Source organism: Tiliqua scincoides, chromosome 2, assembly GCF_035046505.1.
Source record: "Tiliqua scincoides isolate rTilSci1 chromosome 2, rTilSci1.hap2, whole genome shotgun sequence".
Taxonomy (NCBI): Eukaryota; Metazoa; Chordata; class Lepidosauria; order Squamata; family Scincidae; genus Tiliqua; species Tiliqua scincoides.
This window is the reverse complement of record NC_089822.1, coordinates 109600264-109624417: the sequence shown is the minus strand read 5'-3', so window position 1 is coordinate 109624417 and position 24154 is coordinate 109600264. Positions and strand designations below refer to the sequence as shown.

The 24154-nt window shown below is 46.2% G+C and overlaps 2 protein-coding genes across 2 annotated transcripts; one reads left to right on the top strand and one right to left on the bottom strand.

Annotated features, from left to right (window-relative positions):
* The first annotated feature begins 681 nt into the window (after positions 1–681).
* On the top strand, positions 682–14830 carry EPOR (erythropoietin receptor). Its single transcript, XM_066616913.1, has 8 exons — positions 682–838; positions 6796–6937; positions 8816–9000; positions 10381–10532; positions 10616–10769; positions 11033–11120; positions 11356–11443; positions 13047–14830. Exons 1-8 carry the CDS (start codon positions 730–732, stop codon positions 13605–13607), a joined length of 1479 nt encoding a protein of 492 aa, XP_066473010.1. The 5' UTR covers positions 682–729; the 3' UTR covers positions 13608–14830.
* A 3269-nt stretch (positions 14831–18099) lies between these two features.
* Positions 18100–21814, bottom strand: SWSAP1 (SWIM-type zinc finger 7 associated protein 1). Its single transcript, XM_066617673.1, has 2 exons — positions 21596–21814; positions 18100–19149 (listed from the first exon to the last, which is right to left on the bottom strand). The coding sequence occupies exons 1-2, from the start codon at positions 21812–21814 to the stop codon at positions 18613–18615; spliced, it is 756 nt and encodes a 251-aa protein (XP_066473770.1). The 3' UTR covers positions 18100–18612.
* Between the last annotated feature and the right edge of the window lie 2340 nt (positions 21815–24154).

The window sequence follows — 24154 nt, the reverse complement described above, 5'->3', positions numbered from 1 at the left end:
TATGCCATAATTGACCTGAGTGGCTCCTTAGAATGTTCTTCTAAGGCTTCATCTAAATATGCACACACACACATGCACACTCCCCCACTCCCCGGTTTAAGACCATGATAGGTCCTTCGTGAACTGGGAAAAGAATCTTGTCCCATTCTCCTTTTCACTGCATTCTTCAGATCTTTTAAAAAGGCAAGAAACTAACAAACATTCTCCCTCCAACGTCTGGAATTAATTTCAAAGAGAGGTCAACTGCCTGCCTGCGTCAAAACCTTTGACCTGAAATTTATGGCATACACTTAGTACAGAAATGAATGCCTTTTGCATTGTGATCAGAAGCACTCGGTCTTATATTCATGATCACCAACTCAAATATTCCAGAGCTGAGCACAGGCTTCAAAAGTTAGCTCCTGGGCTGTGGTCAGGAAAATCCCATCTCAAACGAGGCACTGCAGTGGATCAGGGCAGACACTAGCAGGTTCATTTGCTATTGGTGTAATATCAGCACAGAGGTCCTTGCTGTGGGTGGCAGCTCGGTATTCCTTCCCCATCCTCAGGGGGAATCCAAAAGGAGGCCTGAGAGAGGAGGGCTGCTCTGCCTTTCGCCTCCACTCAGAGCTGCTGGCACCCAGGGCCCGCCTCTTATCTGCAGCCTCCAGCTGTGCACTCCAGCCAGAAGTTGACTCACAGAGCAGGTAGCAAGACGCCTGTTGGCGGGAGAGCATCACCCCCACAAGCATGGAGCGAGGCTGCAGACAGAACGCTGCCTTTTTCATTGTGGCACTTTGGGCCATGGCCTTTTCCCAGGAGAGGGCTGAAAGCCTTGACACTGCCTTCAACAGCAAAGGTACCAGGCTTGGGCAGGACTGGCCAGTTGGGCCCAGTGCAAGTTTGGGTGGGTGTGGCAGAAGCAAGACTGGGTGGAATGGGGGACAGTGGTGCCAAGGAAGGAAGGGAAGCACTCCATTGGGGTGCTGAGTCCAGGATCGATATTGTTCATGAACTCGTTATGGGTAACTAGGGTTAGCTTTAAGCTAATTGGACCAATTCCTCTCCTTGGGCCCTGGGCCCTAGGGTAATCTAGTCTTGTATGCAATTTATATTAAAATGTGCTTAGATCTATTTGGTCCATTACTCACATGCACTTTTTAAAGTGCATGTTTTGATTGCTACATATTCTACTATAGAGATATAAAGTCTATAATAAATTTTATTTATATCTCTAAGTTTCTACAGACCTCAGTGGTGACACTGGGGCTCTGCAAAACTGTTTCCAATTGGGCCCCGAAGCTCCGAAGGGTGGCTCACACAATGTCGTTATCTGTTGTCCACTCATGCTGTCCCTATGATTAAACCATCACAGATATTAACGAGGATACTTTCTTAATAATGAGAATAGTGGGTCAGTAAAGCAATGACTGCAGCATGAACTGCCATTCTGTCTTTGTTTGGAGAGGCAAATGCCCAGATATAGCAGACCACAAGAAAAACAGGAAGGGGAAAGGGGTCAGGGTTAGTCTACTGTGTCTGTCATGTGGAAGGAGCATTGCAATTCTGCATGTGACTTTAGGCAGAAAAGCAACAACTGAGTAATGCTACGCAGTGCCCTGAATGTCCATCTCGCATGGGATAGGTGCTGAGCCTCCTTTGAGCACCCTGGCATATAGCCAACCACATGGTGGTAGGATGATAAAAAGTAGGAGCCACCCTGTGCAAAACTGATCTGATCTGATCTGTTTGATCTCATGCACTTTGCCACCTTCTCTCTTACTCTGTTATCTTAGTCCATGTCGCTTTCCAAAAGCAGAATAAAACTTTTTGCAGAGATTGTAATTAGAAACTTTCCAAGGAGAGGAAGCAGATTAACCCATGTAACCAGATTAATCCCTAGAGCGACTTCTTCTTGTAAAGTCAAGTGGTTTCTTGCACACGTGGTGTCTTTTTCAATTGACAAAAGCAATCTGAAAAGGTTCTTAACTCCCCATAACTACTGGCACATGGATGCAATGGGTCCTGGGAAGGGAGTGGATTGTGTGGGGTCAGAAACTTGGGTCAGTTTCTGCTGAGGGGATGCGAACTGCAGACAATCCTTGGAGATTTGTCTCTTTGTGGACCTGTGAAATGGGTTTTACATAACATGCAACTCTGATATTACAAATTTTGAGACACTAGAGCTGGTAGGCCTTAGGATTTTCCTGCCAATTTAGCACTTGACACACACCCTGTTGGTTTTCCTGTGATGACTGAATTTAACTGAAGATCAATATCATGCACTTTTAAGCAGCACAGCAGCATACAAAAAGGGAAGGGGACAGGGAGCCATTTAATTATTTGATTTTGTCTGAAAACTACTTTGTGAACTTTTTTAGTTGAAAAGCAGATTACACACTTATTAATAATAATCATCACAGAGGAGACTTCTGCAAAATGATGCTGGCTAGGGAGGAGAGTGTGTGCACATGCAACACATCTCTTGGCATGTATTGCACATGGCACAGGACCTAAGGACGCATTTAACATATGGAGAAGCAATATTCCAAAGCACATAACCAGAGGTGTTTGTTTCCAGTGAGTCAGTTAGGATTACTGAACACAATGGGCTTATTTCTGAGTAAAATAAATAGCACAGTTTTCAAAGTTCTCTACACATAACTTTATAAGTTTCCCATGTGCCAATGTAAATACATGAATTCTGCAGTTAAAACGCATTGGGGGGGAGGGAAATTTTGTCATTTTCTGAGTTTCCAATCTGATTTTTTGAAAACTATCTACTTGTTATTGTTATGTTGAATCCATAGCACTTGGGAAAAGAGGTAGGGACAGAGGTCCACTCTAAGCATATTCTGCCTGCCTGCCTATTCACCAGGGCTGGCCTATCCATGAGGCCAACTGAAGAGGTTGGCTCAGGCAGGAAACTGATGCCCATCTCTGTCCCCCAACTTACCTCCACTGCTCTTCCTTCGCCTTCCATTCCTTTTTCTAGATTGGGAAAGAAAGAGTGGGGCAGAGAGGAAGAGGAAATGTGAAGGGGCAGAGAGTGCTAAGCTAGAGCACTGGAGAGTGGGAGGAGCAGGGGCCAGCACTGGCATGATGCCTCAGGCATCAGGAGGTCTTGGGCTAACCCTGCTGTCCACTCACTCACTGACTTGTCCAGCATTGGTCTGTCTGGATTAGACAGAGTATAAAAAAACAGAATTGTTTTTGTTTGGGAGATGGTCACGTGCAAGACCGAGTTCCTCCCCTACTCAGTGCAAAGGAACCTTGGCCCTTCTTTGCACTTGTCTGTGCAGACACTTCCTCTTGCTGGATCAGGGCTCTAGAATCCAACCTGCTACCCAATGGCAAAGGAGCACCTGCCAAATTTTCATCCTGGGATACCAGAGCTTCTGTGAGCAGTTTGTTTTTAAAACCTCTCTCTCTCTCTCTCTCTCTCTCTCTCTCTCTCTCTCTCTCTCTCACACACACACACACACACACACACACACACACACACAACTTGTCCTGTTCCTGGTCCAGAACTGAGTGTATATAAAAGCTCAGTAAGCTACCATTTAGGGTCACCTGTAATGAGGGGCCTCTGCTGTAGATTAAAAGTTTTTATATTCACACTATTTAATAAGTCAGAAAGGTGATTAAAGTATTTTATCCTGAAAGTACTTCATTATGCAGACAGGCTACAATTATTTAATGTTTAATATTTAATGAGTTTCACCATTGCAGCTTTGCCTAGGAGTATATGCAAATATAATACTTTAATATTTCTATTTTCTTTGTCCTTTCTGTTAGGACAAGAAACTCTTTTTGTAATGATACAGTAATGTTAGTGTGGCTTAATCTGGTCCTATTCTAGTCTTCTCAAAATATTGGTCGCACATTTCCAAACTCTTTACCAAAACCAGGACAGCTAGAAATCTGTTTCATGCATGAATGCTGAGGCTTTCAGGATACATTATACAACCCTGACCATAGACTGTGTATTTCATTCACTGTAAATTTAACGCACACACTGCAAATGTAAGGGACACAGCAATTGCTACACGTTTATTTGTGTATTAAGATACTTATATGCTACCTTTCTCATTTAATCGACTCAAGGTACATGGTGATAAGTACAGTTTTAGGCAGATTGGGAGGAGATTGATGGGTCTGGTTACAGTCAACATTCCACTGAGCAAATTCTAGAGTCTAACAGTCCAATCCTTTCCCAACATCACCCCCACCGATGCAGGCTTGTCAGTGGAGTGCACAAGGCATGGGGGGGCAGTCAATGGGAATCTTCTCAGGGAAGAGAACTTTCATTCCCTTGCCCTAGGAAAAGCCTCTGCTTCCTCGATGGGTTTCCTAATTTCTACACCAGCTATTTTGCAGACGAAGAACCAAAGTGAGTTGTTGGCATCCTTCAGTCTCGGAGGACTATGGTGTCACGCTCTGAATGGTGGTTCTGGAACAGAGTGTCCTCTCCAGTGCGCGAAGCCTGGGTAAAGTAGATACGGAGGATAGGCTGTTACCCATGCAGCAAATCCCCCCTCTCCACATGGCTGAAATGGTCCAATGGAAAGGCAGAGGCCAATATGGTTGGTTCCAGTGGCATCGCAGGAGTTGCCAGAACGTGACTGTGTTCAGCCATGAACTGCCTCAGGGACTCCGGCTCCGGATTTTGCCTCGAGGTTGACTCCTGAAGCCTTTTCCACAACTGGATGTAGCCACAAGGCAGTGGAGGTTTGGGGTCAGAGTTTTCCTTCTCTCAGATGAGCTGCCTTCCCAGGCTAAGGAGTCCCATCTACCCGGTGGCTGTTTAGTCGCCTCTTACGACAAGTACAGCCAAACTAGGGGCCTATTCTTATCCCCAGCCCCCAGGGGAAGAGGGAAGTAGCATAGGATACCTGCACACATGAGTGCCATCTGTCACTGCCCCCCTGCTCCTGTTCTACCTCCTGCCCTGCCTCCCGCCATCCCTGCCCTCTCCCAACACTCCCTGCACCTCCCTCTTCCTGCCCACTGCCCACCACCACCGCAAACTCACTGGCACTAGTATCACACTCGCAACTTCATTACGTTTGCTAGAAAACTGTCACTTCTGCCAGCATCCTTTCACTTCTACTGGCAGAAAGGGAGGATAGGATTGGAACAAAAGGCTCTCAAAAATCCAGAGAAGAGTTGAAAAAAAAATAATTATTATTGATTTTCTATTCCTGAAGCATAAAACAGAGATGTAGTTACATGTGACAGATTTGTGGTGCGGGTGGTAAGATGGGTAATGGTTACAGCCAGGGATTTGAAGACAGTCCTAGTACTGTATCATTTCCAAAGAGGGCACCATGTTTGTATGTCAGGCCCAGTCCAAAATGGCTCCTGGAGCCTGTGGTGTCTCTGCTTACCCCCACATTGCTGCTCCTGCGTGTATGCATGCACCAAAATCAACACCTTCCCCTCTGCTTCAGTTTAGAAAGGGGGGAGTGGCAACGGAGGAAGCAGCAGTGGTGCCCCTTAGTCTTCCCACCTCTTTTCCTTCACAAGCAAGGAAAAGGTGAGAGGAAGGCAATGATGGCAGGAGCAGTCCTCTTCTAGATCAGGAATCAGGAGTCACTGGTGGCTGCTGCCACTTTCCTCTCCGGTCAACTTGCTAGGCTGGCCTGTTTCCTCATCTTCACTCTGCTATGCTATGTATTGACATAGCATGGTAGACTGGGGTGGAACAAAATAGCTGGGACAAGTAGAAGCGGGACAGTGGTGCTCTGGGTGTCGCAAATCACTAGATACTGCCGGCGCTGACTGTCACAAAGTTGCTTGTAAAGCATGCCCATGACACCTTGTGCCAAATCAGCACCGATGCCTTCTCAGCAGCAGTCGGCGCTGAGCCCAGCGCCAGCTAGACGCCACCCGGAGCTAGGTAAGAACTCTGGGCAGTGGTTAGGGCCTCAGGTGTAGGGGGAGACATTTTGGGGTGGGACAGGAGTGGGGAAAGAACCAGAGCAGGAGGAACATGGGACCAGCAGAGCTCTGCTCCACCGGATCCTGAACTCTCTGTCAGGCTGCACAATAGCTGGTGCAGACTTGAGAAGCTCCACTGCAGGGCTTGGGCTTTCCCCGGGGAAAGGGGACTAAAGTTGCTAAAAGAGACCTCTGGTGGCAGCTGCAGGGCTGCAGGATGCACCGCTGCCTTTAGGATTGGACTGCCCACTTGTATATAAAAATGAAACTGTCTTTTTCCCCTTGCCACACACAAACCTAATTCTGATACCTCTCCTCTACTTTCCCTAGCCCAGATCCTTTTGGGACTGGCAGGAACAGAAAGTAGGGACTGAGAGTGTATACCTAGCCCTTATCTTGGGAAAAACATGTCAGATGGAGACAACCCAGAGGTGTGAGTGTTTGTATAATTGATTAATTATTAATTAACAGTATTTATATACCGCTTTTCAACTAAAAGTTCACAATGTAAGAAAGATAAATTGATCATCAAATACATAGCAATGGAACATGTGACTTTGTATATAAGCAAGTGTGCCAACTGATACTGTTTGGAGGGCAACAATGATAATAATGCAGATGAGTACAATGTACACACATTTGCTTATATTTTGCATAAGTCTGCTTCATTCCATGCTTTGCTCTTAATACTGTTTTTGAGCGTTTGAAGACTCATCCTATTTGGGGATGGCTACCTGAGGAGGAACAGGAAAGGCAGGCACATGAGGGTGAGCCATGGTAGGGCTCAGATTGAACTTCTCAGAGCTCATGCTAAGAAGCTGTCTTGCCATTCCTACCTGTGGCATTAAGCCTGTGACCCTGTTTTCCTCCTAGCTGCCCGACTGTTAACAGAGGAACGCTTGGATCCCAAGTGTTTCACACAACAACTGGATGACCTGGCCTGCTTTTGGGAGACATCAGAACCACCAAGGAAGGGGGAGAACCAGACCATGTATATCTTTCGCTACAAATTTGAGTGAGTGTCTGATAACAACACTTCTGACAGAGTTTGACTAGTCGGTGAAGAGTCCTTGCATGTTCATTAACTGAGAGGGAGAGGGAAAGAGAGAGACCAAGCAGGCAGAAGGGCCTCGGAAAAGAGGAATGCCAGCAAGATCTGAGACATTACAACATAAGAACAGCCCCACTGGATCAGGCCATAGGATCCATTATATCCTTTTTGAGATGTGGTGACCAAAACTGTACACAATACTCCGCACCTGGTGACGCGCACGGGGGGTGATGCGCACTGGGGGGTTACACACTAAAATCACGGTGGTTAGGAGTAACCCCATCATATTATACACCGTTGGATGTGGAATTTCGGTTGGAATGCAATACAAAAAACCAGAGTGAAATACCTCCTTTCTATCAATATTTATGGCTAAAAAACCGGAAAACAAAAAATGCTTGGAGCCCTATGGAAAGTGAAACAGTTGTATCACGCGTTTACTCATGAGTAGGCAAACTTGCCTTAGTCCTCGGAAAGGGCATGCTGAGAGGAATCTAACAACACCAGAATGGTCCTGATCCAATGAATGCAGCCCCCAAAAACACCTGAGAAGGAAGTCCCTCCCTCCAAGCAGATGAATGTATTGAGCCCTATGGAAAGCAGAACTAAGCCTCACGGTCACGTTTACTCACGAGTAAGTAAACGTGCCTTGGCTGGTGGTCAGGTCAGGCAAAGGGGAATGTGAAGCCACCAGAATGATCCTGATCTGATGGAACTGGAGCTCAACAAATGCTCCAGAAGGCAGCCTTCCCCCCCCCCCACTAAAAAAGATCAAAACAGAGGCTTCAGCTGATGTGAACTTTGTTGAGATCTGCAAAGCCAGGTGGATCCTGATAGTGATCTGGGTTTGTTTTTGTTTTTTGGGGGGGGGGTGTTATTGCAGGCAGGCTACAGAGGAAATCCACTTGGTGGACCAGGGCTGGCTTCGGCTTATTTAATTATTCATTTTACTTTAATTATTTATCCTTATTTATTTTAATTTGCCTGATGTCACTTCCACCATGACATCACTTCTGGTGGGTCCTGGACAAATTGTCATTCTAAAAAGTGGGTCCCAGTGCTAAAGTTTGAGAACTGCTGCAATAAGGTGTTAGTAAGTTGACACCCGGGGGGGGGGGTGACACCACTAGTGACCAAAATCACTAAAATCACAGTTTGGTGGAGTAATACCAGCATGTTATATATCAATCAATGCATAATTTCATGCAGAATGTGTTCTATCTTTGTTCTATCAAAAGATACAGCCAAAAAACCAGTGGGGTTGCCCCGCCCACAGCATGGAGGGTGACACGCTGGCATCCCGCACCAGGTGACACAAACCATAGTGACACCACTGGTCTTACCATCGATTTTACAATGGCATTATAGTATTAGCCGTTTCGTTCTCAGCACACCAAAATAGCAGGACAGAGCTAGGAAAGGAGGCCTGTCAAGTAGGTTGCTCCAAAGAACAAGTGAGGAAAAGGCTGGAGGGGGTGGAGATGGAATGAGCAAAACGCACAGGTCCAAGAGTGGTGAGGAAGCCTTCACTGAAATGTATGCCAATTTTAATATTGAGTATATTTGATGTACATTTTATTACTATTTCATACTGACCATATCAATTAATATTGCATGTAATAATATTGACTAGGATTGGCAGTGAGCATAAAAAAAAAAAGTCCAGGAATCAAATCACCATAAAGGGCAATGTAAAAACCAATCTTGCTGTTGAGAGGTTCCTAAAATCCATCTTCTTTGGCTTTGCAGTCAGCTTGGTTTGCTTCTTTTGCAAACAATAGAGAATATCTGCCTGGTTAGTTCCAACCAAGACTTATCACTTGCCATGTGCTTTTTGTCCAGGGATGAGACCATTCTGAAACATTGCAATTTGACTGTGGAGTACACAGTCAGGAACACCACGCGCTACACATGCATCTTTCCAAGGTCCTACATTGCAGCTTTTGTTGCTCTCGAGGTCCAGGTCTTTGATGGACATGCCCCCAACAGCTCCCTGTATGCCAGAACTATCTGGGTAGACCAACTAGGTAAGTCCCAAGCAGAAGGTTGGCAGCTTCTAAAGTTTGTGGCAGCCCTCCCTCCCCATCCTACTATGCTTAGAGTCTCTATAGAGCTGTAAGAGTCCATGTTCTGTGTGCTAATCCAGACGCCGATGCCTGTTGGATACTAAGGCTGCAATCCTAACCCCTTATGTCAGTGCATTCCAGCACTGGCACAGCAGTGCCAAAGGGACATGTGCTGCATCCTGCAGTTGGGTGTCACTCACGGAGGCCTCCTCAAAGTCAGGGAATGTTTGATCCTTTTCCTTGGAGCTGCACTGCCCACAGTGCTGGAAAGCACTGACATAAGGGGTTAGGATTGCACTCTAAACAGACTAGTGTCCCAATCCTATAGTGCCAATTCTGACGCCACAGATACCCTATGAGGAGGGCAAGGAGTGGGCTTCCACCCATTTTGAATCTGCCAACCAAAATGGTGGCAGTAACAGCAGCTCACTTCTGGACCTGGCTCCACAGGAGCACAGGTAAGGTGATGTGGTAAGTGGAACAGGGCATGTAGGAGACAGGAGGGGGAGTGTCCTGGTGTGCACGACTTGTTCCAGAATGCTATCCCCTTCTTTGCCTCCTAACACCCCACCCCTTCCTCTCCAAAGGGCTGGTGTAGGTCTGAGAAACTCATTGATGATTGGGAGGGTTATGGGAAGATAAGGGAATATATTTCCCTTAACTCTCCCAAGCCACCTGATTCCCCCCCTATAGGGTGCAGTGAGCCCGTTTTGGCACAGCTGCATGCTATGGCAGGGAAATGGATAGGACTGGGCTGTACCAGCCCAAATCTATGAATGTATACTGAAAAGTAAGTCCCACTGACTTCAGTGGAGGAAGTGTGTGCAAGATACCATTATTGGGCTAGAGGGCCCAAAAACCAAGTCTGCCAGGGCCCTTATGACCAGAACCAACTTGTTGGGTAGATGGAAGCTATGGTGCCATTTGAGGAAATGCAATCAACTGGAAGTGGGGCAGGGCTTCAAATCAAGCAAGCTAGTATGGGTCTACTCTAGTCTAGAAATGGGGGCAGGACCGACTGCTGGTGCATGTTCCGGTGCATACAGAGCCAGGATGGTATAATGGTTTAGGAGTTGGACTTAGACCTGGAAGATCCCTGTTCAAATCCTGCTCGCCCAGTGAAGCTTCCTGGGTGACCTTGGACCAGTCACTCTCTCTCAGCACCCACCTCACAGGGTTGTTGTGAGGACAAAAGGAGGGGAGGAACCATGTACACTACCCTAAGCTCCTTCAGGAGGAAGGGTGGTATAAAAATGTGAATAAATAAATAAGTGCAAAGAGATCTCTTCCCTGTCCTGCTTGGGCTGTTCTCACCTTGTTCCTCTTCCCCTATTGCTGCAGTGTTTCTGGATCCCCCCTCTAACCTGACTGTGCAGCTGATGGAGATGCCAGGGCAACTGAACGTGAGCTGGCATCCTCCCTACCTTGAATACATGGGACCCAGCATCCAGTATGAGGTGATGGTCACTCGTGAGGGTTTCAAAGCCTGGAGGGTAAGTAGCTGGCTTTTTGCTCTGGGCCTCTGGAAACTGCCTCCCTTTTTCCTCTTACCCATGCCTGGACTTTCTGCCTCCAGCTGGACATTCCCATTGGGCAGACAAGTTGCCTCATCAAGAACCTGAAAGGCCAGAGCCGCTACACATTTGCTGTGCGGGCTAAGCCTGATGGCATCAGTTACAACGGGTTTTGGAGTGCCTGGTCGCAAACCGTGACAGTAGTGATACCTAGTGGTACGTGTTCTTTTGGCAAACTTGGTCACAGCACTGATAGTGTGTCTGAATGGGCAGCCAGCTGACAACAGCCACTTAATCGACTAGGGGTAATGAGGATGATAAGATGATGGGGGGGGAATTAGGATGATTAGTTTATTAAGAAGAGCCCTATTGGATCACACTAAAGATCACCTAGGGCTCAACCAAGATATCTAGGGAACTGTCTACAGGTTCTTTATAAGGAATTTATTGCTGAAATTAGCTGCTCTTCTGGTTTGCAGGTCTGGACCCCCTTATCCTGACACTGTCTGTCGTTCTAGTGCTGATTATTCTGCTCTTGGCCTTCATCACCATGATGTCTAATCGAAGGTACTGTCAGCCAACTCTGGGAATCGTTCTGCTTCCCCATCAGCTTCTTTTAAATGGAGATACTCATCAGCACTTCATGCATTTGGACCATGATCAGATACAGACTGTGCTGTATGAGTGCTTCCAGATTCAACAGTGAAAGTGATCTGGAGGTTCTCTGGCCAGACAGGATTTGTGTCCATATTTGTGTTTCTTATGCACTATGTGGTGTTATCTCTCTCTTATCTCCTACTAGATTTTTGAAGAAGAAGATCTGGCCAGTGATCCCCACCCCAGAGCATGAATTCAAGGATCTCTTTACAATCTACAAGGGGAACTTTCAGGTACTGCAGCATCTGCCCTTCCTCATCTGAAGGTGTTCCTCTTCATCACACTACAGCAGGACCTGGGGTACTAGGGGCCCTAAGCAAATGTGGACCACTTGATCCCCATTAAAATGAGGGACAGGTGGCAATCAAACACCTTGATGTGGAATATCAAACTATTAAAAATTAATATGAAGAACTATTTTATAGAGGTCGTGTTGTAAGGGATGGAATACCTTTGAAATTCATCAGCATTAGAAATAATTGTCCTGTGGGGTTTTATGAGGCCAAGGACAACATTTAACAGACAACGACACTCTTGTATCCAGACAGCAGGCTATGCATGACATGGTAATACATTTACAGCCATAGACGTGAGAGTCAAGATGTTTCCTTCATATATGCATCTTACAGAGACCCCGAGGAGTCAGTAGGGCTAAAGCTGAAGAATAGCAACTCCAGCACATCAACATTTCTAAAAAGCATCCCCAAAGTCTCCCTACCAGCTAGAACAGAGAACCAAGGCTGTGCCAATGGAAAACAAGAACCATTGGAAGATATGTAAAGATTTGTATCATGTGGCATTTGAATACGTACAGATGCTCCCCCACTAATTTGATAGGTTAGGGTCCGGAGCAGTGATGAAAAGCAGAACCTGGTCTTTTTTTAGTTTACAGATGTTGCTTCCAGTGCTTTTTTAGCTAGCAAATTGCAAATGCCTTTTTTTTATCTTGCAAATTCCTGCTGTCACACAAAGATTTCTGCAAATGCTCATTAACCATGTGGGGTGGGGAATGGGAATAGACCCAGATTCTCTCTCTCTCTCTCTCTCTCTCTCTCTCACACACACACACACACACACACACCCCAAAAGTTTGAATCACCATGTTATCTGCAAATCAACAGGGGCAGGGCAATTTTAGCCTTTAGAACAGCAGAGAGAGGTTGAAAGAGTGGAACATGTGAATGAATGACTTCTGGATATGATTGAAATATGTTGAAAAAACTAACCTTCAGAAAGCAACTTGTACACCTATATTCTGAAATGACTGAATGTGCTTCCTAACAGTGATGCGCTCCTTAAAGGGACAAAAAGTCTAAGGCATCTGAAACTTTTCAACTGTCAATGTGGCAGACATGACAATGATCTCTAGCAACTATTGGACACAGTTGCAGGTAGATTCAGAACAGCTGAAAGGCAGAGAGAGGGCAAGATAATAAAGGCCCTTGAAGATATATGAGGGCAGGGACACTTGTGGTAGCGGATACATTTTTAAGTTAAGCAAAGAGGACCGAGCACACACATTGAAAAACACCTCTTGCACCTAGAGACAGGATGGAGTTTCAAGAGGTTCTGCTGAAGTTCTCAGGCTCTGGGACTATTAGTGCAAAAAGTCCAGCCAGACCCCTTTAGTACCAGAGTGTCTGAGAACTGAAAAACTTTTAGGGGGCAAACAGCAAAGCAAGGAACCAATGGGATTAACATGTGATGAAAGCCGAGAGGAACCTCCATATACTGGCTGGTATTACCCTGGGGGTGGGGGAAAGCAGATGGACTCTGACCATAGGATGACACCCTGTCTCCCATTCCCTGCCACTGACATTCCTTCTCCTTTTGCAGCTGTGGCTGGGACATCAGAGCACCTATCTGTGGTGGAGCCAGAATCCCCTCCATCTGGAAGATCAACCATTCTTGGTAGAAATTGTATCTGAATGTGACAGCCACAAGATGGTTGGTCCACCTCCTCTCCCCCCCAAGACCCGTGGCTTGATGGAGCTCCCTCCTTCTCCAGCATTATCTCAAGAGGATTACCTAGTACTGGATGAAGATTTTGTGCCTTGCCCCCCAGGAGGGGATGGGTCCCTGCTCTTAATGCACAGTGGTAGCTGTGAGGGCACAGACCTAGCTTTTGCTAAAGGAGCAGAGACCCCAGAGCCCAGCCAGACTTCCTCTAGCTTTGAGTACACAGTGTTTGACCCCAGCTCAGAAAGCCTCTCCCCTCGGAACCACCAGACAGAGCTGCAGCTCAAGAAAGACTACCAGATGGTGTCTGACTCTGGGATCTCTGCTGACTACAGTCCTGTGGGCTCCAATGAAGGGCAGACCAGCTTATACACCAATCTCTGTGAGGGACAGCTCCAGCAACAGTCCTTTCTGCCTACGTATATAGTGTGCTCATAGTGATGGCAAGCACAGAGCCAATCCCCAGCCCAGGAGAACTGAGGTAGCCAGACACTAGGCCAAGAACATAGCACCTTCTTCATCTCGGTTCTGCCAAAACTCGAGGAAGTCAGTGGAGAAAGCTAGGAGCCACCTCAAAAGCTCCAGGTGGCCTCAACTAGCTCTATCCTGCAGGAGGAAGAGAAGTTCGTAAGTGGACAGAGAGGTGATAGTAAGTGGATAAAGGGAAACCAACCCGCAGAGAAATATTTGGACATGCTTGCTTCCATAAGTACTCTTTGGCTCTCTCAGCAGTAATGTTAACAATGCTGCAAAGTCTTTATCTCATTAAGGGGCAACTCTTAATCTCATTCTAGAAAGTTTAGAGTCAGCAACTGAGCCAAGCCACCCAGCAAGTTCAAGGCAAGGCCTACCAGTTTCTAGCTAGCAATAGGCTTTGGGGCTTGAGACACACAGCCTCCTGGATACTGTGCAAACTCTACTACCAGCTGACCCCCACACTCACCCCAAGCCTGGAGAGAGTTCTCTTGGTAATGCCAGACTAGGGAACTCTTTTCCCTGGTTTCAACTCTTTTATCAAATATGTGGACCAGAGGACAAATTTGCCCTACTTTTTTGACAATCTATTTACATAATTTATCATAGAAACAAATGTCTGCATGCTTAACTGTATGGGGTGGAGTTGAACATTTGAGAAGGGGGGGAGGATCTGCCAGCTTAAGATAGGGAATGGAGTTCAGGGGTTAGAGTATGGGAGAACATCTGAGATCAAGGAGTCTCTGTTCCATCCACCATTCACTTGGTGGCCTCCCTCTATTTGCAAGCCTCCCCACCTGTAAAATGGGGATTAAAAAATAGTGACTGAAATGCAATGGAGCCATCTCTTCATTTCAGTTTGAATAAGCACATGTATCCTTGAAGAGAATCAGATAAGAATTGCTTAGGAATTTGCCCAGAAGAGGATGGAGAAATGTACATGGGCAGTTCAAAGACTACTGTTATCTTCCACTCCAAGAAGATTTTTGATATTCACACATTTGTGGTAAAACTGGGCAAGATCCTGGACTTTCCTTTAAAGGCATGGGTCACCGTCACAAATAGTGAAATCAGATGATTCAGCAATGGGTTTGTAATTCAACTCTTGTGTACATGCCTGCACAGTATTCTTTTGAAGGTATTTTTTAAGTCTTAAATGATTAAGAATAAACACAAGAAAGAACTTTTTTTTTACTTAATCACTGACTTGCTTGGCCTTGCAGAAGTGGAGTAAAAGAGATTGTTTTTCATTTTTCCTGTCCCTGGTTTCATAGTGACTCTCCCACCTCCTTTCTTCACTACCTATTAGTGTCAGTCAATCAATTCCCACCTAGTCCCTGCACCCCCACTCTTATTATGTCCACCTAACATCAACAAGACATTTCCTTTGTCCTACTGGAGTACGAGTCCCATCAAATCCACAGCTGTCCAGCTCTTAGACTTAAATGAATACAAGTACAATCCTCGCTCAGTACCCAGCCCATGGCTAGATGCCTTTCAACTGGCTAGTCTTTCAACTAGCCCCATCCCTCAGCTTGTTTCTCTCCCCCCCCCCCCCGTCATTTTGTGGCTTTCAGGGTCCACTTCGCTCTAAGGGTTTTTGTTCTTTTGCTTTTAATTTGCACACGTACTTACTTCTCCATACCTAAAGGAGCCTGTCAAGTATGTGAACATAATTATGTGAACATACTTATCCTTATGGGGAGGGTAGCCCTGTTTTGTTTCCACCCTGGTAATCAACCATCCAAGTTCACTATATACAAGCAAATTCCTTAAGTGGCTACCAGCCAAACACAAAAGGAGAGGGGCCAAGTCTCAAACCCGCCTGAAAACCACAATCCCCTCCAGTCCACCCCACCCCAAAATGAAGGCATACAGGACCTGTCTGTGGCCATTCAGAAAAGGAAGTCTGTAGTAGGCAGGGTTAAACTGCCCCATGCTCCTATTCCTATAATTCTATGTAAAAAAAACAAGCTAGAAGACAAGAGAGGAAACGGGTTTTGGCTGCCTCAGCAAGGAAGCTGCCGCTCAAAAAACGTTATGCCCTAACCTCACGCCCACCAGCACAGCAGACCCAGCCCTGGCCTTGCCCCTGTGATAGGGCTTATCAGCCTAACAAGCACCTCTGCAGCAGTTATCTGGGACGCAGCTTGCGGAAAGTAGCGGGAGCCCAGCCAGGTGCCTGCTGCGGTTGGGTGAGATTCAAAATAACATGGGCTTTGGAGCAGGAGGACTCCAGGGGAGGGGGAGAGGTCCCTTCCCCATTTTGCAAAACACACTGGGGTTACCGCATTCCAGCCTGTGAATTCTGCTACTCCTGCTTTTGATTGGTTCCCTGGAAGGGATGTTCTGACTTACAATCATGGTGCAACTACGACCTCCTACATCTCAGGTTTTGCATTAGAATAAGGCTTACACAGCCTCCCCTGCACCTTTTCAACAGAACTACTAGTTCAGACCTTAGGGAAAGTGTGCCTTTGATAAACAAGACTGCTTGGGTGCAAAGGTTTCCTAAGGGAGCAAAAGTCACTTCCGGCTGTATGCTGGAGTTGGAAGTTTGCCAGTCCCCCAGTACATCACTCCACATGACCCCCTGGAGCAGGTTGTGAGGGAAAGGTTCTACAACAAACCCCCAATCATTTGTAAGTGGATCCAAGTCAATGTAAGAACTCCAACAAAAAAAACTAAACAGCCTGGATCACTACAGCATTCATCAGAAACTGCAATGCTTAGAATAGTCTTCCAACTCATAATGAGCTATGCTGTACCATGACTAGTTTCAAAACAGTGTTATTTTCCTCAGAAGTAAACCCACCGTGTTCATATCGAGTGAGAGAGCTAAGCCTCTAGCAGTGAAGGGAGAACACCACATTGCCAACCAACTACATCCCTAACTGGCAGAGGGAGTAACACTCCAAAAAAGATTTTTTTAAATTGTTTAGATTCATGCTTTTTCGTGTTCATAATGAGGTCACTGAAATTGGTCCAAAACAGAATTGGGATCTGAATTCAGATCTCGTAGGCCAAATCCCAGCATGCTACCAGCTGGGCCACATAGAATTTCACAACACTCAATGGATTGTTGCTGCATTTGAATCATGCAGCCAAGGTTGCATAGGTCACTTCCACCTACCATAGGCAGGGTGAAGAGGCAGGGCACCCAACAAGCCCCTGATGGAGGCACAAAACGTTCAAGAAATCTGGAGACTTAACTTGCTGGGCTCATTAAGGGCCCAATCCTATCCAACTTTCCAGCACCAATGCAGCTGCAATGTAGCCCTGATACACAGACATTCCCTTACCTTGAGGAGGCCTCCGTGACTGCCTCCCCACCACAGGATGCAGCACATAAACTGCTGGCACAGCTGCATCAGTGCTAGAAAGTTGGATAGGATTTGACCCTAAACCAGCTGCAAATAAGTCTGCAAACTCCGACTTGAACAACTTGCAAAGTGGATGAAATAGTTACTCTTTACCAAGAAATGATATAGCACAGCACCTGATCCTGCTGATGGTGTCTTTCTTCCATCCCACCCCACCCGAAACACACTGGACAGATTATCTATCCTGCCATGAAGATAGGGCAATGCTGAGAATAGTGCCTGTTAAGTCCATTTTGTACCTGTCCACCTGGGCAGTAAGAGATTATAAGGATTTTTCCCTAGCCGTGGTAAACTAAATGTGTGCCATTTATTGGGCCACAGCTCAAAGAGTACAGCACATGCTTTGTGTAGGTACACAGCTCAGTTTCTACATAGTGCACTTGTGCAGTTACCATTCATTTCAACACAGCTCATGCAGGAGAATGCCAGGCTGGATTGTGCATCATGTTAGCACAGAGAGAAGGGCTGTACCAGTACTTTCTCCTGCATCTGGATTTATGCACTGCAGACACCAGATGTTTCATACTAACTCTATATTTGGGACATAAAGCTAAAGACAAATATTTGTAAAAACCCAGTTGCCCCTTTTTGCTTTAGGGTCCCAAAAGCAAAAAGGGGCAGTGGAGTTTTCACAGGTATTTAGTGCTGATAACACTGACCTACACATTTTCTGGCCTTAAGTTAGACCTATTCTTGGGTTTATTTAGGGTGCAGAATTTTAAAAATGGCATCATTTTGCTAAATTGGCTCTCGTTTTGGGGATAAGGCATAACCACCTTATAGACGATTCAAGCAGCATCCTCATGAGGAAGTAATGACATTGGTTTCCTCACAAGGAAGTTGCTTGAATCAGCGTATAAGTTGGCTATGTCATACCCCCCAAACAGGCAAAAACAACAACATTTTTGGATTCAGTCAAATATATTTGAGGATTCACCTCAAATATATCTTAAATTCATGCAAAAAGGTAATTTTTGGGGGGGGGAGGGGAGGGAACAGGCCTGTGTAATCAACTTAATAGATATGGCACGCAGCAGACAGTGACCAGAAGGAGAAAGTAGTGAGTAGGGAGGACTCTTTATTCTGTGGAGATAACACAGGGCGAAGGGCCCAAAAGGCTCTTATACAGTACTGTCACCCACCCCCACAAACAACTAGCTCATTCTCTGAAAACCATTTCCAGCCACATAACAGGCTGATAAGTCAAAATTAAAAGCAAAAGAGCAACATTTACTCTCTTCATGTTCTGTTTTCTAAGCCCCCAGGACACACCCCAAAGACCTATTCTGTTGACCTTTTGTAGCAACCAGCAAAGCAAGAAAGCAGCATTTTACACTTGTAGCAAGCAAGACTGCTGTGGACATTAGAGGAAGTCTACATTCTAACTCCAGAATCTGCTACTTAAGGAGCCTATTAGCCCAACCAAAATGAAAACCAACTTAAACTTGACAGGTGGGGTGGTGGGGAGAGTAGAATATGAAAAGTGATGCTCACTGTCCAGGAAAGGAATGTTTGCTGTAGGTTAAACTGTCCAGAAGCAGTCAATCTAAATGCAAAAAAGACCCTGACTAAGGAACACCAGCGATTTAAGAGTGAGCACCAGGCACAATGGGGTGATCTTCTGCACTATCATTCTCCAAAGCTGAGCCATGATCATTTTCACATTTACGCAGAAGTGGAGAAATCTTCATGTCACCTTGTGGATCAAATCTCACCAGCCATTCTTGATCTGCAGTCCCCGGCTGGGAGAGATGGGCAATAACCAGCTTGCTATCTGAGCCACCGCTTCTCTCTGCATCTGGGTGAAGCCAGCACTGGGCTGAGAAATAGCGTTCAATGGCTGAGAGTTGCTCGGTTTTTTCTCCGGCTTCCCCAGGGAACCTCATGGAAACAAGAAGCTGGCAGCCTGCAGGCTCTGTGTTGAGCTTGTGGCTGAAATAATTAGCCGTGTCCAGGAGTAAGGCCACCAGCTGAGCTGCCACATGTGGGCCAGGGCACCTGTCCAGGTATTCCTCCAAGCCATCCAGCACTATCAGGGAAGGGGTGCCGGAGGAGGTTTCGTGCAAGGAGGCCACTAGCTGAAACAGATCCCTCTGGGTTGGGGGGTATAAGAAATGGATTCTCTACAGAAGGAAAAAGAAAGAACATTAATGTTATAGACAGAGAAACACATAAAAACTACAGAAGGAGAATAGCTCAATACTGTATATACCATAGGTCTGAATTTTCCCACACTGTGGGTCAGGACCATCAGTGGGTCCTGAGCCAATTTTTGTGGGTTGCAAAAAGTTTTTGAAACAAAAACTTTGCAGGCACTTTGCAAGAAGAAAATCATTAGCTGAAATGGTAACCTGTGATCTTAATCCAAATTAGAATGTCACATTTTCCAATTTTCTCTAGTAATTGGCATGCCGTGGATCACGTGTAAACCCAGTTTCAGTCTTTTGTCTGGCCTGGAAGTCCCAAACTGCACATCTCACTCTCCAACTAAGCCTTCTGGGTACCCTGGAATAACTGTAAAGGTTTGAGGAAACAGTCCTTGAACTCCATTTCTAGGGAGAGTCTAGAAAATGTCTACACACACACACAAAGACGTAAGGTCTGTAGCCGCCTGAGGTGCACATGACCCCATTAATAATTATTAAATAAATAAAATATTTCTTTCTCAATCTATTTTTGGTCTAGCCACACTGTTTTCCGTTTTCCCTAGTGCAAAAAACTGAGCTAAGAGGTAGCCCTGTCTATTCTACTGGTATTCATGACTGCAGAGCCAGTCCAACCAGAGGGGCAAACTAGGCAACCACCCAGAGAGGCAAGATTGCAAGGGTTACGTAGATACCCTGAGGCTGGTTCAGGCAATTCTCCAGATCGCAAACTAGCCCCACAATTATGGACAGGCATGTGCACCCAGGCTTCTCCATCTCCCTTCCCAGTTAATGCTGCAATCGTATGGGGAGTAAATCCCATTTTGTTCAACGGGGCTTGCCTCTAGGCAAAAGTGCACTGGATACAATCTAAGGGCCCTTAAAATGCCACCTATTGTCCAGATTGGGTTGTCAGGTTCCGTCAGATTCAGACTTAGCAGATGGAGGCACATAATGCTGTAAGATGTTATAGCATTGAAGCCTAATGAACATTTCTTTTAAAACCACAAACAAACGCCTTATCATCCACTTCTCTCCAGGAGAACCAATAGCACCTAAAATGAGTTCAATAACTTTTTCAAAAAACTCATAATATGCAAACAAAAAAAGACACATGCAACCTAAGCATACCTACAACACACAATCAAAACAGCAGACACACAGGAGAGGTCTGCTGCAAAAGTTCTCATGAAGCCAATTTAGAAAACAGATTGATTTCCTTGTGTCCTTCCCTGGCAGAGCCAGAAAACAAAGCTTAAACCCTGAAACCCTGATCCAACAGCCTAATGGCAGAACAAAAATGGTTGTACAAGGGGAATATACTGTAATGAAATGATACACCAAAAATGGAGACATTGTAAGTAGCCTGGTCAACTCTAGATGATTTCAAGCGTTGTTGTGACATTGTTCAGCCCATCATAAGTCACGTATCCTGTGCAATTGCTCAGCATACCATTCAGTGATTTTCAACCGCAAGTGGTCCACAGATGTGCTGTGGGAGTTTGGCAAATGTATTTATTAATTAATTAAATAAATAGGGTTATTGAAGGATGTGAACCTCCCCCCCACCAGCAGCATGGTGTGCCTTGACAAGTTTAGTGCCTTTTCAGTGTGTTATGAGATGTAAAAGGTTGAAAATCACTGCCATAAGCCATGTAGCCTATGCAAAACACTATTACATGTGTGTAGGGCAGTGATTTCCAAACCATGGGTCAGGACCCACCAGCGGGTAACAACCTGATTTCTGGTGGATTGCAAAACTGACAAGGAAAATATACAATGTGCACATTTACTCATGAGTAGGTCAACTTGCCTCACTCCAGTGCAGAGGGGAACGTTTGCACAAGGTCTCCTCCAGAATGGTCCTGATCTGATGAACGTGCAGCTCATCAACAGACAGGTGTGTGTGACCATAGTAAAAAGGATAAGACAGAGGCTTGAGTGGCTGATAAAGAGAAACTTTAAGACTGCCATCCTATCCACACTTACCTGGGAGTAAGCCCCGTTGACTCTAATGGGGCTTACTTCTGAGTAGACCCGCCTAGGATTGGGCTCTTAGTCTCATAGAGCTAAGAGGGTCCCAACAGAGTGTCGTTTTAAAAAGTGGGTCCCAGTGCTAAAAAGTTTGGGATCCACTAGTGTAGAGGAAAACGTAGGAAGCACGCAGACCAGCCCCACCCTCGTGTAAACGCGCTCTCCAGCCACCAGGACCAAAAAGCGTGTCTGCATAGGGCTCCTACAGCCAATACTCTGAGGCTGCAATCCTAACCATACTTTCCTGAGAGTAAGCCCCATTGAACAAAATAAGACTTAATTCCGAGTAGACCTGGTTAAGATTGTGCCCTGACTCGCATAACAAACCAGCAAAAGCCCTTCCACCCAAGAGCTGGGAGGAGGCACCCAGCGACCACGTCCCCCCTTGCACCTGGATCGCTCCGGTTGCAGTCGCACCCCCGCCCGGTAGGCGCTCCAGCGGCCGCGGCGCTAAGAAAAGCACGCGGGCGTGGGAAGCAGCGGCGCCCACCAGCGCAGCACGGAACAGCAACGCCGAGCGGCCCGACCCGGCAGGCCCTAAGAGCAGCAGCGGCCGCGAGGCAAGACCCGCAGGAGCCGCGCCCAGCAGTTTCAGCACCATCCCCGACATATCCGCAATATGCAACGAGCTGGAAACTCGCGCCACTCGGCGCCCAATCAGCGATTGAGATCGTCTCCCGGCGGCCAATCAGGAACGCAGTTGATGTATCTTTTCCCCCCCCCCCGAACGTTCTAAATGCTGTGGAATGTGGCTGAGCGAATGAGGGATTGGCGTCTTTTAGCCAATCAGCAACGCAGCTGATGTAGCCCTTTTCAGAATGTTTAAAGACGTGGGAGGAAGGAAGAAGGATTCCAGCTAGTGCAGCCTGATGCCGAAGAATGGGCTGGTTGGAGCTGATAATGTTTGTGCCGCTGCACTGAAGTCTGGATCCGCCTAGCGAGCAATTGAGGGCACAGTCCTATGCTTGTCTACTCAGGAGGGAAGTCTCATTGCATTCAATAGGGCTTACTCCCAGGAAAGTGTGGATAGGATTGGGTTCTGAATTCTCTTCCTTTGGCCCACTGGAAAGTGCCAGAGGAACCTGGATGATGGTTTCTTTCTCCAGATCAATGAATGCGACTACAGGTATCGCTTAATTATCCACAATTTTTTTTACCTGTGGTTTTATCTCAATGTGATAAGGGCCCATTAAATTAAAGGAAAAATGTCATTTAACAATAGCCTCCTTAATGTGAGAGGGGGCAGTCCATCAATCGCCACTTACAATCCATCAAGCATTCTCTCTCCAGGCACTTAGAACAGCTTCACTCCAAGGCAAGCCACCCCTCCATTCCCCTGAGCTAGATAACCACTTTGCATTCCTTCCCAGCACTGCTGCTGTGGGTGAAGGGAGGGGGTCGCTGGCTCAGAATGAAGTCTTTCAAAGTACCTGGAGAGAGACTGATGGTTTGTCTTCCTAATGACTCTGTCTTACATCACAAAGACTGTTTTTAAATTGCCTAGCAAAGGAACATTGTTTTTTAAATGGATTTGCTTTAATGTGGTTTTTGCCATCCACCTGAGTTCTGGGAACAGAATCCTTGCAAATAGTGAGATTCAGCCTCTCTTTACTATTTGCTTTTATTAGATTCTTACAGCCCAATCCTATCCAATTTTCCAGTGCCGGAGCTGCTGTGTCTATGGGGGAAGCCCTGTGTTGGGGGTGTAGGCACAGAGGCCACCTTAAGGTTTGGGAACATTTGTTCCCTTACCCCGGGGCTGCATTGCGGTTGCACTGGTGCTGGAAAGTTGGATAGGATTGGGCTGCCAGTTGGGTCATCACAAGGGTTCAGTGCGAATTAGCCTGTGCTGCAGTTCTATCTTTGGTTACTTAAAGCTAGCCTGAATTAAAATGTTTTGTACCAATCCTGGAAGATGTGCAGGCTCAAGCTTTGGTGAGTCTCCTGGGAAAGAGAATTTCAAGTCTAGGAGCAGCAACTGGATACATCCTTGCAAACCTGATTTGGTACATACATGCAGGGTGACCAGCTACAACAGAGTGCCTATACCTTTAACCATAGTATTGAAGGGGAAATTTTGGCAGGTGCAGCTCAACGTGGAATGGTTTAAAACAGGGCCTCTGAGAGGAATTTTAACGGGGTACAAAGTTTCTTTTGGGCCCCTTTGGAAAGGGGGAGGAGTGAAATAAAAGGGGGGGGAAGGTTGTGATGGGTGAGCAGAATGTGGCAGGGAGGGGTGAAACAGGAAGAGGGTGGGGACAGCTTCAAAACCTTTGGAGCCCATTCTATCCACCCATGTGGCATTGGCAGCTAGATACTATAATATGGAAAACCAAACACACTCCTAAGACTTTCTAAAATCTTTTAAATACAGAAAATTATTGAAAAAATTAGTATTATCATGTTTAGGCTCACACTAGAATGGAAAGCATCCTGTGCATATGAAAACTTGCTTCTGCAGCAGCTGTGTCCCTGAGCTCCTATACACTCCTTCTTGGTAAGCAGATCCACAAGCCAAAAATCTACTGTAGCAATCCAGTTTCCTCCCAGATTTGACACCATGTTAAGGAGTGTTATGTATGCATTCCTTGGCCCAGCATAAATGGCTTGGCAGTAGCTGCAGCCACATACTCATGGTAGTGTCCCTGCATTCTGTGAGGGCAACAAGTCTGAGTAGATAGGAAAAGATTCCTGGAAACTTCTGGGCCCTTTCCTTTGGCTCCTGTGCCCCCTTTTTGACCTGAGCCCAGGTACAAATTACCCCCTTTACCCCCTCTCCCAGGCCCTGGTTTTAAAAGCTGCACCTGCAAAAATGTCCCTCTTCTATACAATGCTTAAAGATATATGCAAACTATATCTTCTGGTCACCCTGTTTTCATGGTATGGGAACATTTAAGAACATGAGAACAGCCCCACTGGATCAGGCCATAGGCCCATCTAGTCCAGCTGC

Coding starts and splice junctions, on each gene's coding strand:
- EPOR (XM_066616913.1), top strand. CDS start 730: ATGGAGCGAGGCTGCAGACAGAACGCTGCCTTTTTCATTGTGGCACTT. Junction 9,001..10,380: donor TATCTGGGTAGACCAACTAG/GTAAGTCCCAAG, acceptor CTATTGCTGCAG/TGTTTCTGGATCCCCCCTCT. Junction 10,770..11,032: donor GACAGTAGTGATACCTAGTG/GTACGTGTTCTT, acceptor TCTGGTTTGCAG/GTCTGGACCCCCTTATCCTG.
- SWSAP1 (XM_066617673.1), bottom strand. CDS start 21,814: ATGTCGGGGATGGTGCTGAAACTGCTGGGCGCGGCTCCTGCGGGTCTT. Junction 19,150..21,595: donor CTGCAACCGGAGCGATCCAG/GTGCAAGGGGGG, acceptor TTCCTTCTGTAG/AGAATCCATTTCTTATACCC.